This window comes from Mytilus galloprovincialis, chromosome 12, assembly GCF_965363235.1.
Source record: "Mytilus galloprovincialis chromosome 12, xbMytGall1.hap1.1, whole genome shotgun sequence".
Taxonomy (NCBI): domain Eukaryota; kingdom Metazoa; phylum Mollusca; class Bivalvia; order Mytilida; family Mytilidae; genus Mytilus; species Mytilus galloprovincialis.
In genome coordinates, this window is record NC_134849.1 from 10,019,597 (window position 1) to 10,036,294 (window position 16,698).

General features: G+C 31.4%; 1 protein-coding gene across 2 annotated transcripts; it reads left to right on the plus strand.

The window, feature by feature from the left end:
• The first annotated feature begins 40 nt into the window (after window positions 1-40).
• LOC143054372 (uncharacterized) lies at window positions 41-11,460 on the plus strand. Of its 2 annotated transcripts, XM_076227376.1 has the most exons (5): window positions 67-166; window positions 4,594-4,611; window positions 8,226-8,306; window positions 9,344-9,587; window positions 11,225-11,460. In XM_076227376.1, exons 1-5 carry the CDS (start codon window positions 157-159, stop codon window positions 11,328-11,330), a joined length of 459 nt encoding a protein of 152 aa, XP_076083491.1. In that variant the 5' UTR covers window positions 67-156; the 3' UTR covers window positions 11,331-11,460. The 2 variants fall into 2 exon arrangements, with proteins under 2 accessions (XP_076083492.1, XP_076083491.1); XM_076227377.1 differs by lacking the exon at window positions 4,594-4,611 and having other exon boundaries at window positions 41-166.
• The last annotated feature ends 5,238 nt before the right edge of the window (window positions 11,461-16,698 follow it).

Genomic DNA, 16,698 nt, shown 5'->3' on the forward strand with positions numbered 1-16,698 from the left:
ATTTTTCTGTGAGTTTGCATATATATCCGAAACTAATTTTAAGTTTAATATCTCGCGTGAGTTCATTTCCATGGTGTTTTGTTTACAAATGTCTGCCTCCATCTATTAGTTCACAGATTTTATAATTTACTATTCAACAGATTACCTGAAACAGACATGCCTGCAGGTATAACATTGACCATAGGAAAAGAAAAGTTATTTTTTTTTTTTTTAAATTGAAATGTAAAATGACCATAAATTGGCATAATGGGGGTCTCATTGGGGAAAAGGGGAGGGGGATCTGATCCAAGATCGCCCTTATATTGTTTTATGACAATCCTGTATCCTGCTAGTTGCCATAATATAAGGCAGGCATAACATGTAAAAGGTTGAAGTCTGTATGTAATATTTTACTAGACTTATAGATATATATTTTACCGGTACCTTGAATGACCGATCAGAATAACACTTGTAATGACCGCTTTCTGGTACTGGTAGATCCGGCCCCACGTCGATCCGGCCCCAAGTCGATCCGGCCCATATGTAAAGTCGATTCGGCCCCAATAAAAATATATTTATCATTTTTATAAGGAATGAAAATAAAGATATATATTAATTGTAATTCATAAATGTTGATGATTTTTTTTTTATTATAAAAGAATTCAGACATCAACCTGGTAGTAAATTGTTAATATTTGAATATATATGTTCGATAAATTATTTATATGCGTGAACCCTTCGATTTTTATACGGAAAAGTAATGCCCATTCGCGGAAACGTAAAATGCTGACTGTGATCCTAACAAGTCTTTCATCTTGTGTTATAACAAATAGCTACATACACAACGGTACAAGGCCGATCCCCAAGCTGATACATACAAATTTTTTTTTTCTATTAAGTTCTTAAAATTTCTCAAATTGAGAAATGTTGTTTGATTTGCCGAATCCTTTCTGTAAAAGAAGACAGAATGCGTTTGTTTTTAATATCACAATGACTTTTCCTTGTGTGTTATATGACCAACATGTGCAGTAATAGTGTCATTGGTTTGTTTATCTTCTTGCAATAAAGAATAATGGATACTCATAATACTTGGTTTTTTTTTTTTTTATCTACACACAACTATTCAAAGTATTGTCAATTTTAAGAAATATGAATTGACTATATTCGATATTTTAAAAGAAAAACAAGTGTTATAGAAGCCTCTGATGTTACCTGAAAAAAAGATACAATTAATTATAATTATATATACACCAAACAAAAGATCAAACTACAAAGACCTTGTTGATAACGTAACTTTAATTAATCAGGATTTGATTGAATTAAGTGATTACGATTGGCATTACCTTAGTTCACAATCATCAGACAATTATTGAATAAACAAACCAATTATAGACTAATGATTTGGTTAAACAAGACATTATGATGAGTTAAATTTTTACGGTTCCATTGGACTAAATATTTATTTAGCTACTCGGTGTGAGAAGTAAGTAAAATAAAAATCGCCATGACATTCAAAGTCATGCAACATGGAAAATGTCTTCACATTTTAAAATATGTTGGAGTTGCTATACAAACAGACACAATAACACTCAGTTTCGTATCGATTTAAAACTGGTACTCCAATACTTCGCTAACCTGTAACAGTGTTGTCATCCATCATCGACACTTTTTGCAAATTCCGTTTATACTGTTCAAATTTGTCACAAATTTCTCCATATAGTGAATATAGTTTATTCATATTTTATTATGGGGCCAGATCGACTTGGGCCGGATCGACTTTGGGCCGGACTGACTTGGGGCCGGATCGGTTTGGGCCAGAACAACTGGATACCTAATGACCGAATAACACTTGAAATTTTAATAATAGCACATATTGGCGACTTTTAAACACTGATTATTAAATAATAGTATATTATCGATGTATTTTATAATCCTAAAGATAATTTGCAGAAAGCAGATAAGTTCATAAAAATCGTTTTAAATTTAGTGTGTACATCCATTGTGATTTCCGTGGTCCCCATGTTCGATGTACATACACATTTTTAAATGATCTTTATGAACTTAACTGCTTACTGTAAATCATTTTTAAGTTATAAAATACATAGATAATATATTATTATTTAATAATCAATGTTTAAAAGTCACCAATATGTGCTAATATTAAAATTTTAAGTGTTATTCAGTCATTACAAGTGTTATTCCGATAATAACAGTGTTATTCGGTCATTCGCGTTACCCTATATTTTACTATATATTATATTCTCATGACAAACAAGACCGAAAGAAGGAAGTAGATTTCTGCGCAGATGCAGGAAAATAAAAAAGTCTGATTTTTAAAAACAAATTTGAATAAATTAATAGAATGATATTTTTGTGGGAATTTTTCTAAATTTAAAATGCAAGTTTTTTTTCAATTATTTTCTTCTTTAATAGGGGATTCCGTCCCCTTTCTAGCTCATAAATGTAATTTCCTTTGTCATGCTGGACTTTGTTTCCTGTTTTTACACTTAATTATTTGACTTTCACATGTCATGCTTAAAAATTATCGACCAATTTTGTGTAAAAAAAGTCAGAAATATGACAGTTGTTGTCCATTTGTTTGATGTGTTTTATCATTTGATTTTGCCGTTTGATTTAAGGACTTTCCATTTTGAATTTTCCTCAGAGTTTAGTATTTTTGAGATTTTACTTTTTATTTCTTAAAATATTGATACAAAGCAAAATGGTTCAAAAATGAATTAGAGACATCAAAAGACCATGCAATTTATAGCTCCTATTTTCAAATGAGTTCTTCTATTGTTCACAAAACGTAAGGTGACTTTTTCTGAGCAAAAGAGGAATCAAATTACATATATTATGCTAATGTAACTTATTAACTATTTTATAAGAAGTAAACAAATTGTAAAACCCTTAATAATGAAGTATATTTAAATTCAAGGGAGTTGTGATAATAAACTGTTAGTTTACAGAACTCTGTGTACGTTTTAACATCAATGATCTTCACATCTCATTAGCGTGGTGTTATAATTACCATAACTTATAATATTGTAATGAATCACATTGTGTTTTTTATTGTAGCAGCAATAGTTCTGTTATACTGCTCACATAATTGTTAACTCTTTTAATTTAAAGTCTATAAAACTCTTAAGCACAATATATTATTAATTAAAATGACTACTACATTTCCTCAGCTAATATTACATGTATTAACTTCATTTGTTTATCATTTTAAAATCACATTTTATATTTAATTCAACTTCTTAACTGAAATATATTCAAACTTAAACATCTAGATCTTACACAAAGACTTTGTATTTGTAGAAATATATTGTCAACTAATTAGTGAAACGTTTCAACCATTGAATTTAAGAAACTTTTAAGACTATTGCCTGCATCAATAGACAACTTTTGAGTTCGATGCATTTCCGTCAAAAACTCTGGTTTTAGTGAACGTCATTTGTGCGTTTAGGGGCGTCGTCACTTCCATTCCAATGTTGAGCGAGTGGTTGGAAAACTATAATTCTATATTGTACGAATTATAGGACAAATTGAATTCTAAAAATTGACAATCAGCATTGATGTCATTAGGGAATTGTCATTAAGTACCTACAGAACAACCATTATTTCTAGTTTATCCTGCACAATGACGATCACCAAGACGCTTGATGAACGTAAATAGTGCAGGGATACAGGAGACCCCCTCTGTCTGGTAAATGACGTCATAAAGGCATGTATAATTTACGAGTTTTTTCCGGTAACGGATGAACTCGAAAGTGGTCTATTGTTTTTCAATACAACACATAAGTTTTAATTTGATGAAAGTTTTCACTTTTTTATAATTCATTTTGTCCACTGTCATTTACTTGGCCCATTATACTCTATAACCATCAATTGGATTTATGTTTTACTTTGTTTTTATACATTAAGGTTAGCATAAAAATTATAGCTTAAAAATTTAGAGCCAAGTATTAAAATGAAAAAAGAAATATAGCCTACAGCATGTGCACCGTGAAGCAATTAAAGACAAAAAAATCCATTGATGTTAAATTTAAGTTATTGACTTGCTTAATTTCTTTTATTAAATTTTCTGAGAAAACACATATCATAAGAACAACAAAAAGGTTTTATTGGTAAAAAAGTTTAGGAGATGTGGTACATGTATGGTATGAGACATATGATATATGCACCAAAGTTCAAATGAAGTGGATGTAAGCAATTAAAGGCTACCATACAGCCTATAAAACCCATATTGTAAAGTCTGCTATAAAAGGACCTGAAATGAAAAAATATGAAACAATTCAATTGAGAAAACTAATGTCCTATATAGCTATTTATAACAAAACAATTTATGAAAAACAAATATGACAGACATGAATCAATGACCACCACTTAGGCACTAAACTACAGGTTCTTTGGACAGGGACATAAAGAATGTGGAGGGGTTGAACATATCTGTTGGTGCTTAGCCCCCCTCTAAACTGGGACAGTGATGAAAGAGCACAACAAAAGAAGAAACTGTAACATTCAGTTCAATGAACAAGATTGAAACTTTTCACCATGATTGTCTCTTGGTTAAGAAGTAAAAACAAATCTTAACTTTTAAAAATATTTCAGAAAATCAAATAGTTGAAGGTAATTTGTCGTGTTTGTGTGAATCTAAATATGAATAAAAATGTTGTTGTAAAATGTGTTTTATTGTTGTGAATCTACTTCTCAAAAATTATTTAAAAAGAAATTGTATTCTTATTTTTTGCTTTATTTTCACATTGCATTTGAAAACCACAGTAAAATTCTGTATCCACCTGTTTGACATGACGTAATTTCATAGAAGTAGTTTCCAGCAACTCAAATCAACTAACACTATATGTGAATGTTTGTGATTTCAGCTTTTTGTATTACATTTTAAAGACATAACCAAACTATAAAAAAACAAACAAAATAAATATTGCTGAAACAAGCCATTTTTACTCTGCCTTAATATGAGTAGTGTTTTCCAGTATTTATTTCAAGAATCTGAAACAGTCTGAAGAAATTTACCATTTTATTAAACCAAGCTGTATTTTGTGTATTTATATAAGAAGTATGGTGGTTGGTTGGTGTCCAATTGGACTTGATTTATGTATCAAATTAAAGATTATGTTTCTATCATATGTATTGTGTGTATGCACTACGACTTTGAAATAGAAAATATAGCATAGGGAGATTCAGGAGGGGGGGCTTTCATGGAAAAAATTTGATATTTGATTATATAGGGAATCATATTTAAATAAATTTAGAGCAATATTTCTTTTAAAGTTTACTCCAATAATTATCAGTACATTGTAAAGATTAACAAAGATAAACTACATATACATGTATATAATGATAACTTTGATTTTTGTTTATTTAAATATATGTGATTGATTATGTTGATATGGTATACAAAATTCTCAATAAAAATAATAGCATTTTGTTTGAAATCCAATCTGCAATATAATATATATCATACCACAGATTCACAAATTATCTCCCCTTATTACACCTCCATATGTTATCCTCAAACAAATCACATTAGTCCAGTCAATCTAGCACAAATTTGACCCTTAACCTTGAAGTAATTGAACAGAAGATTTTTGTCGAGCCTTCGACTTTAGTTGAAAAAGCGAGACTAAGCGATCCTACATTCCGTCGTCGTCGGCGGCGTCCACAAATATTCACTCTGTGGTTAAAGTTTTTGAAATTTTAATAACTTTCTTAAACTATACTGAATTTCTACCAAACTTTGACAGAAGCTTGTTTATGATCATAAGAAGGTATCCAGAAGTAAATTTTGTAAAAATAAAATTCCATTTTTTCCGTATTTTACTAATAAATGGACTTAGTTTTTCTGCGAGGAAACATTACATTCACTTTGTGGTTAAAGTTTTTAAAATTTTAATAACTTTCATAAACTATCCTTGATTTGTACCAAACTTGGACAGAAGCTTGTTTATGATCATAAGATAGTATCAAGAAGAAAATTTTGTAAAAATAAATTTCCACTTTTCCGTATTTTACTTATAAATGGACTTAGTTTTTCTGCGAGGAAACATTACATTCACTCTGTGGTTAAAGTTTTTAAAATTTTAATAACTTTCATAAACTATCCTTGATTTGTACCAAACTTGGACAGAGACTTGTTTATGATCATAAGATAGTATCAAGAAGAAAATTTTGTAAAAATAAATTTCCACTTTTCCGTATTTTACTTATAAATGGACTTAGTTTTTTTGCCAGAAACAAAACATTCACTCTGTGGTTTAAGTTTTTAAAATTTTTATAATGTTCTTAAACTATCCTGGATTTCTACCAAACTTAGACAAAAGCTAATTGTTTCTGATCATAAGATATTATTCAGAAGTAAATTTTGTAAAAAAAAAAATCACTTTTTCCGTATTTTACTTATAAATGGACTTAGTTTTTCTTCCAGTTAACATTACATACAGTCTGCAGTTAAAGTTTATAAAACATTTATTAGATTCATAAACTATCCTGGATTTTTTACCAAACTTGGAAGCTTCTTTCAATCAAAAGACAATATCGAGAGGGAAATTTTTATTGATGTTTTTCCTCATTTTTGTTGAGTCTGCGATTAACAGCAAAAGTAGGCGAGACACTGGGTTCCGTGGAACCCTTACGAATTTTTAAGTTTTAATCTTTAGCATTATACCCCAAATATATACACAGAAAAAAGTCCCCTAAAATATAACTTTAGGAAAACCAAAAAATAATGATTTTAAAATTCCTATGGAGATTTGCATTGTTATGGGAGATAACTCTGCAAAAAAGACATAAATATCAATAAAAATTGATATAAAATTATAACTTTACTGCTTCTGTTCAACAGAATGTATTGATTCTTGATATTTAAGACGTCTTTAGAGTATAACAAACAACTTTAAAGGTGTTTTCGTATCTTTTCTCAAGTCATAATTCATTAGTTGACCATTTATTAGATTTTTTCCGCATGTCGAGGTAAAGAATCTCAGATTGAATAAAACCAATTAAGCATATATTCTTCTTTTTGTGGTTTATAGATTTTTTAAACAAAATAAATATTCACATTATTTTTTCAAAATGGTCACAAAGCCATGAATTTGCAATTTCTTTAATGAAAAATGTGCCAAAAAATTAGAAATACCCATAACACTTCAGTTTTGTACATTCCATTAGCAGAAAATTAACTAATGAAGACAAATACAAACTTATAACCCCATCATAGTATCATATTTTACACGAATTTTAAGAAAATCAACCAAAAACTGACCAAAAAAAAAATCATTTTTGCAGAGTTATCTTTCTTTCCAATGTTAATTTCCATAAGAAATTAAAAATGTAAAATTTGAGTTTTCCTCAAGTATGATTTTATGGGACTTTATTCTGACTATATTTGTGTACTATTGCTTTAGATTAGAACTAAAAAAAAATCTGTTGCAAACTTTGTTTGACTGTACTTAACCCAAAATATAAATGTTGACCTACATGTATATTCACATGTGTATGGCATTATAAGTAAATTCATCCCTTATCATTATAAATTGTTTCTCAACCCTTTCTTCTTCACGTCACAATTCACAAATTTCTGATTTTTGAATGTGCTTCACATATATGTAACTCTTGTCATTAATACCAAGCCTGAGGTTAATTTTTTGCATGCATAAATTGTCATGTTTAATGTGTTTGTATCTTGGAATATGCATTGTATCATATGTACTTTGTCCAATAAAATATTTGAATTTGAATTTGAATTTGATACTAATGTAGAATTTTGTGTATTTTCAAGGTATACAGGGCTGATAGTATTAAACACAACTCTCAATAAAATAAATTACACAAATTTTAGTTTACAGTAATGTTCAATGATGATGGTTACGGTTTATTTAAGTCATGTTTTTTATTGTTTCAAAATTATCTTAAAAAAATAATAACTTGCATTTTAAAAATTTTGTTTACACTATTTAAACATGTGCAGTATCACATGAAATTAAAGTATCAAGTGAACCAGAAATTTTTGAAATAAAAACAATATAACCAGTGCAGTCAAGATTACAGTATTTAGTATATCATGGCTAACTAGTTATCTCCCTTTAGAAGATTTCAGACATTATTTTAGATAAAAGGATCCTACAATTACAAAGTCTTATGCACATCTCATATATGGCTTATGGTTTAAATTATAAAAAAATAATGTTATCTAAAATTTTCAGTTTGTGTTTATATTTTTCCAGACAAGAAGGACAAGAAAAAGGAAGAGGCAACTCCTACTGTGCTGAAAGGAGTCTATGTTTTCCCTAATGGAGATAAATATGGTAAGAATAGTTTTTGCAAGCAAAGAAGTTGTGTAAATTTGTAAAGAGAAGTTGACCAATCAGACCAAAAAATATAAAGGGGCAGTCATGCGCATGATAAGTCTTAAGCAGAGAAATATAAACCTGTTCCCTGTCCCCTACTTACATGTACCATAACTAAGCATATTTATATATTTTATAGACATATTTGGTTAAGCACTATAAAGTCCATAGCTTTCCCATTATTTTCTTATGTAGAATTCCCATGGAAAAAAGAAAGAAAGTGTAAAGACACCAACAAAAGAACATGTGTACACAAACAATTCAAAGAAACTAATTTTTACACTATTTAGCAGCAAATTTCAGTAAACATTTGTTATAATTCATTGGAAAATAAATTTCAGAGGCGCATTCAGAGAGTTTTTCAGGGGGCCCTGGCCCCCCTTTTGTGAAAAAAATTTGGTTGATTTTAGGGAATGACTGAAGCGGGCCCCCTCTTAGGCGGTCAGTGGGCCCAAACATAAAAATTTCTGGTTCTGCCACTGAATTAAGTAAAACATTTAAGGAATGACTGTAATATTTTTTCTGTCTATGAAGAAATAACATTAAAAATTTGGTGCACACTGAATAACCCGCTACGCGGGTTATTTAACAGTGTGCACCACATTTTTTATGTTATTTCGAATAGACAGAAAAAATATTACAGTCATTTCTTATAATTTAATTCTAAATTTCATTTTAAACTGTAGAAAACCATGAAAAAATGTTGATGATGTCACGGTCACATGACTAAATTATGTCTATGGGCTCATAACAAAATAACGTCAGCCAATCAGAAGACGCGTTACATCCAAAATTAAATTATTGAAGAATAAAAAAACACTTAATACAAATGTATATCAAATGAAATAGATGTTTTTTCTCATGACATTATTGTTGCTATCAGGGTTTTTTGGTTTTTTTTTTAAGTTGTTGTCTGAATGAATTTTATATTCTTGAACTCTTTCAATAAAAATAACAGTACTTAGTTTACGATCTCTTTACATTAATATTTTCAGAAGGAGATTATTTACATGGGACAGATGGATCAATGGACAGATCAGGTATGGGAATCCATGTCACTACTGATGGTACAATGTATGAAGGAGAATGGAACCAGGATAAAATGAATGGACAGGGAACCCTGACACATCCTACTGGTGCTAAGTATGAAGGACAGTTTGTAAACAACCAGTTCCATGGTTTAGGAACATATACCTGGCCTAACAATTCAGCTTACACAGGACAGTTTGTTGAAAACAGGTAAATAATAAGATTCATTTACATAAGCCAAGGTCATAATTAAATTAAATTTATCTAATGTGTCTTCACGTACACTTGTCTTAGAGTAAATGCTGGAACAAACTTTCTCCAATTTATACACTTGATAATAATTAAAGAGTCCAATTAGTTATTAATGGTACCAGGCTTATAATTTAATACACCAGAGGCATGTTTCATCTTCATAAGACTCATCAGTGACGCTCAGATCAAAATAGTTATAAAGCCAAACAAGTAAAAAGTTGAAGAGCATTGAGGACCCAAAATTCCAAAAAGATGTGATAAATAGGGCTTAGGTACTCTATTCCTGGGATAAGAAAATCCTTAGTCTTTCGAAAAAATTCATACTTTTGTATACAGGAAATTTTTTAAAGTGACCATATAATTGATATTCATGTCAACACCCAAGTGCTGACTACTGGGCTGGTGATACTCCTGGGACTTAAACTTATAAATTAAAACACTATATTTTATTTTTATAAATATCTTTGATGCATTGCATTTGTGATTTAATAAATCACTGACTCATATTACTCAGTATTGCCCAGTATTACCCAATAAACCCCAGTTTTTCCCCAGTATTTTCTACTTGGCTGGACAAAAGTCAGAAAACCTAGTTTTTTGCCAACCCTTAATAATTTATTAGATTTATCAACAACAAAAATAAAAATCAGGAAGCGTTTCTATTCTAAATGATAAATTATTATTGGCTTTATGGCTATATATTTCATGTAAACTTTTAAAGATATTATGTTCAATATCATTCAAATAGTTAAAATCATTGGAAAGGTTAGTCAAATTTCTATTGGTTAGTTATGAAAGGTCCTTTACTAGATGTCAATATTACATGTTAGCCTATTTGATGAAGAGGACTTTTCAAATATAAACCATGATTTGTCTTGATGAATAATTATGGATATCAACTCTTCAAATAAATGACAGCCATAATGTGTTTTAACTGCAAATCCATGTTATTCTTGCAGAAAGTTAATTTAGTAACACAATTTATTATTTATTTTTACCTAATTCATAGTTGCTTATACTTTCCCCAACATGTGTTTTGTTTGATTGCAGTTCATCATCAGTCTACCTTTTCATTTATAACATCAAAGTTTCTTGCCTTCCTCTTATTTTTCTATTTAAAAAAAAAAAAAAGGAAACCATGCCTAATAAAATCACATAGAAAGAACAAATCTTTTTTTTATAATTCATTGAAAAATGAAGATAAAATTTGACAGCTCGTAACATAAATTCGCCATTTCAGTATCTAATGATTGTGGTTGAAACGTCCTAAAAAAAAATTTGATTGGTCTGGGAACAATATAACCTGATGTCATTGGCCAAAAATCTATTGTTTGTACACCAAAATTTCAAGAATAATCATTTTACCCATAGGCTTTCAGTGGCGGATCCAGAAATTTTCATAAGGGGGGGCCCACTAACTGCCTAAGAGGGGGCCCGCTGTACAGTCATGCTTCAGTGATTCCCTTTATAATCAACCAATTTTTTCCCAAAAAAGGGGGAGCCTGGGCCCCTTGAAAAACCTTCTAAATCCGACTCTGCTTTTAGTTTCTGAAATGGCAAATTTATTAACATATGATTTGTTTTTATATTTGCAGACTTGAAGGAGGTGGAGAGTTTACAGATACAGACGGACAGGTGTGGGAGGGGACATTCAGATACAGAGCTGCTCCAGGACTCAGATTTAAACTCAATCTAGACTAAGATAAAAACAATAACATTACCTTGATGGTGATCTATAAGAAGCATTTGGCACAAAGACTGCCTTTATGTCATGGAAGACTTAACATTTTGTAAATATTGTACATTGTAAATAAATCATGCAGATCATTAACTTTTGTTTTTACCTGTGTTTTATTACATGTACCTGTTACAGTGTTTTTACCTGTGTTTAGCCTGTTACAGTGTTAGTTTTAGATCTCAAATTATCAAGATGGCCAAATTCACCCCTAGTTTTTGGCGGGGTTCGTGTTGCTTATTCTTTAGTTTTCTATGTTGTGTCATGTGTACTATTTGTCTGTTTGTCTGTTTGTCCTTTTTGTTTTTAGCCATGGCGTTGTCAGTTGTCAGTTGATTTTCGATTTATAAGTTTGACTGTCCCTCTGGTATCTTTCGTCCCTCTTTTAAGAGGCAAAGTCAGATAAAACCAGGAAAACTTGAAAATTTTGTTCTACAAGTTTTTTTTGAAAAAGGTCTTTTTGCATTGTTTGCACCTTGTTTTGTTTAGAAATGATATTTTTGTCGTTGCACAGTCCTGTCTGGTGCTCTCTGAGATTGCCTTTTATTTGCTATCACTTGTCATGTAATGATTGTCCATTTAATTTGTTTTGGGAAGTTTGGTGGATCTCTTAGAGAACTCTTGATTCCTTTACCATAAAAACTTGCTCTAATGGTATATAGACTAGTGTGCTGAAAGTGGCGTAAAATACCAGCATTCAATCAATTATTTAAAATGTCTGTTATCAAACAAAAACAACTTAAACAGTTTTCTCCATTGTTACCACAGAGATAAATGATGTTTATTCTTAAAAGGATCACCTTGAATGAACAAACATGGATACAATAATTTCAATCTGCATTTACAATAAAAAATCAACTAAAATGTAATTTATTGTCTGAAACAATTGCTAGAGTTTTAAAATGTGATACATGGTTGGTAATTTAAAAAAGAATTGAAATAATATAAATACTATTGCCAATAAGACAACAATATATTAATGTAATGAGATGTGGGTCTATGCCAATAAGACAGCAACCCAATAACATAACATAACAAACAAAAATACAGGTAGTATTTAACACTTGTTCTTCAGCAATGGACATTAGTGTCCTTACAACATGTCAAACTGGTTCTATACGACAATGACTGTAGTACAATGGACAAGTGTGTTTACAATATTGTACACTAGTTCTATACGACAATCACTGCTAGAACCAATGGACAAGTGTGCTTACAATATGGTACACTAGTTCTATACGACAATCACTGCTAGAACCAATGGACAAGTGTGCTTACAATATGGTACACGAGTTCTATACGACAATCACTGCTAGAACCAATGGACAAGTGACCTTACAATATGGTACGCTAGTTCTATACGGCAATGACTGCTAGTACAGTGGACAAGTGTCCTTACGATATGGTACGCTAGTTCTATATGGCAATGACTGCTAGAACCAATGGAAAAATGTCCTTACAATATGGTACGCTGGTGTTATACGGCAATGACTGCTAGTACAATGGACAAGTGTCCTTACAATATTTTCAACTGAGTCTATACTACTAGACGCCAATGACTGCTAGAACAATGGACAATTGTCCTTACAAAAGTTTAACTGAGTATATAAGGCCATGGCTACTAGAACAAAGTACAAGTGTGATTACAATATTGTAAACTGAGAATATACGGCAATGACTGCTAGAACAAAGTACAAGTGTGATTACAAATGTTTAACTGACTATATAAGGCCATGGCTGCTAAAATAATGTACAAGAGTCCTTACAATATGTGAAAAAAAAATCTATGGAACAATGGACAATTGTCCTTACAAATGTTTAACTGAGTATATAAGGCCATGGCTGCTAGAACAATGGGCAAGTGTCCTTACGATATTTCTAACTGAGTGTATACGGCAATGACTGTTAGAACAATGGGCAAGTGTCACTACAATATTTCCAACTGAGTCTATACGACAATGACTGGTAGAACAATGGGCAAGTTTCCTTACAATATTTCCAACTGAGTCTATACGACAATGACTGAGAACAATGGGCAAGTGTCCTCAGTGGCGTATCTAGAGGGGGCGTAGAGGGCGTACGCTTTTTTGCCATTTGAAACCAAAAGATATTTTTCGCTCGTATTTACTGTAATATATTATTGGTTATGTCAAAGTCCTGTGATTCGCTACGGTGGATTAAACCAGTGCTGTCGAAAAAATGTCACTATGTCAATTTGAAAATCAAATTACAGTAACAAATTGCTTATGCTGAGGGTGACAAGAATGACACCTTCAAAAAGAACGTACTGACTTCTATTTCACAATTCCACCAAAAAGAAAGTAATACTCTATTATAATATCAGGAACAAAAAAGTTCCACAGCAATATTATTTACACGGCCAAGCGTATTAATAACATAGCTGAATAATGATCCTCTGTCAGTAAGCTTAAGATCTAAGGTACGAACCATTTGATTTGAGGGGGCAGTCTGAGATGTATGAGAGGAAAAGTTCTGACACTCTTTTTGCCTTAAGCAAAAAATCTTGTCGTATCAGGGTTGAAAACAATAATTTTGTCCACTTTTTTGCCATTTGAAACCAAAATTTCCAACAGATTTTTTTTAGAATTAAATGAACATGATGATTAATAAACGGGCGTAATTTTTTTGGTGGCAGGGTATCTGACCGGAATGTCTGCTTCGCCGAACTGATTTATTGAATACTTTGTTCAAGGCCCAACAGCAACCTGCCTGATGGATGTTGCCTTAATGTCTCCATTTTTCGACCGTCATTCATAAATTCGTTGTCATTTCAGACTCATTCGTAGCCTTTGGTTGATTTGGAAATCCCTCACTTCCGTAGGACTTGTTGGCGGAAACATTTCTACCAAACATTTGGATAAAAATTGTCTGTTTGTTTCTTAACTCGTGTCGGTCGTATTGTAAATTTCATCCGGAATAGCCCGGCGTATATCTTGATACTAACTAAACATACAACAAACGAGAATTTTACATGTCCATTTTTAACTGGCAAGTCCCACATCAAATATATTAGTACATAGCTTTGGATCATCCCATCATTTTATAATAGACAATTAATGTGGAGAATACGGCATCGATTGAAGAAATGTCCAACCCGTACACTTTACAGCAACTATAAAATATACATGCCCTAAGTCAAGAACCGTTTAAAAAGTACATTTTACACTTATTTTATGTTTTTAGTCTAAAAAAGGTTCCAAAGATTTTTAGTTGTTTCGCCCCCCTTTCCAAAATCCTAGATCCGCCCCCTGGTCCTTACAATATTTCGAACTGTTTCTATACGGCAATGACTGTTAGAACAATGGACAAGTGTCTTTACAATCAGGTAAGCTGATTCTATACGGTACCACGATTTTCCGAGATATACAAGAACAACGTAATATCCCAAAAAAACAAACTGATATATCCCGATTACAAGATTTTTTAACATCTTTAAGGTGTTGTGCTACTTTTTTATGGTGTTATACTCCTTTTAACAACATTAAAGAAAACTAATTAAATGAGATTCTATATGGCAATTGCTAGCTGAATTTCTGAAGTTATACTCTCTTAGAGTACGGCATTCCACATCCTTTGATTTCTGACATAGTCGTCCGTTAACTTTTACAAAAATCTTCTTTCCTGAATCTACAGGGACAATTGAGTATAACATGGTCAAAGTCATCATTAGAGTATTCAGTGTAAAATATTTGTCCGAGGATCTCATCTGTCAATCAACAATAAATATATACTGCTAAAAGTGGGACATATTTATAGGGAAAATGAAGGTTTTGTCTTAGAATGACCATCAGGACAAGAACTGCCAACCAACATGTAAAAATAAGAATATGTGGTATGATTGCCGATGAGAAAACTCCCATCAAGAGACCAAAGGACACAGCAATGGTCATTATTGCTAAAAGTAAACATAAAGGGGTAAAATGAAAGTTTTGTCTATAAATCTTTCACAAACGGCCTTTAGGAAGGGAAAATCTTGATTTCATTTGAGTACACAATGAAGACACCATTATGACATCATAATTGTTCTCATACTGTAATACAGCGTTTTTTCCATTAGGTATTTATATTTTACCTACAATGTACTTCGGGGAAGTGTATATGTCATTATGCCTCACAATACTGACTGAGCCTAGGCTCCGTGTTGAAGACCGTACCTTTATATATAATGGTTGATTTTTATAAATTATGACTTGTATCGCGAGTTGTCTTATTGGTACTCATACCACAATCACCTATATCTATGAATATTAACTACATATTTTTTGTTGGCTTCTTTGGTTTATTTAATTGTATAATATATGTGTTTGAACTGAGACTTTTATATTAACGATATAATAGTCCCAGGTTTGAACGTTTTATTCAGTTGATACTATCTGTCTGTGGTGTATGTCTACACAGATTTTGCTGCTGAATCCAAGTTATGGTCATGCACATTAACCAAAATTATTTATTATATATGCATAAGTTATAGTCGGTAGATCTCGGACTCCAGGAATCTTTTTTAGTATATTGTAGCTTCTAATTAATTCCTCAAAATGGTAATATTTTTCATTTTTCTATAAAAGATCGTTCTAAAGATATATTTTTCTTTATCAAAGCTGTTCTCTCACCAATCATAATTTTGTCCTTTGAAAACAATCGTATTATAGAAACTACTGTAAATAAAAAATAATGGAATCAAATCATACGATAGCTGAATTGAGAATGGAAATGGCTAATGTGTCAAAGGCAACAACCCGACCAAAGAGCAGAAAACTGGAAGGCCACCAATAGGTCTCCAACACAGCATGAAAATCTCGCACCGGAGGAAGGTTTCAACCGGCCCCTAAACACAAATATGTACTCGTTCAGTGAAAATGGACGTCACACTTAACTTCAAAACAAATAAATGAACTAATATTCAAAATATACAATATTAACAGAGGCCATCTAACGATCCGAAATAAAACAAATTCACAAATATTCCAGTTTTGCAAAGTTTCTGGTTAAACTAAATAACCATTTTATACCGTTATATGGAAAGATATGTTTGTTGATTGGAAAAAGTAGTTTACAATATGAAAAACAAGTCATGTTTGTTCACATTTTTATTTCTGTTGGGATTGATGAGCAATCTGCCTTTGGCAGTTTTGTAAAAGATATTTTCAATATGATTTCCTTCTCGGTCATATACCAAATCTCTCACGATCCATTCGCAATGTTCCTTAAAAGAATCTTTCATGATATTTTTTCTCGATATACCGACCGACTGACAGCCGTGATATTGTTCAGTCGTCCAAAATCGATTTAAAATACATGTACATACCCGGATAT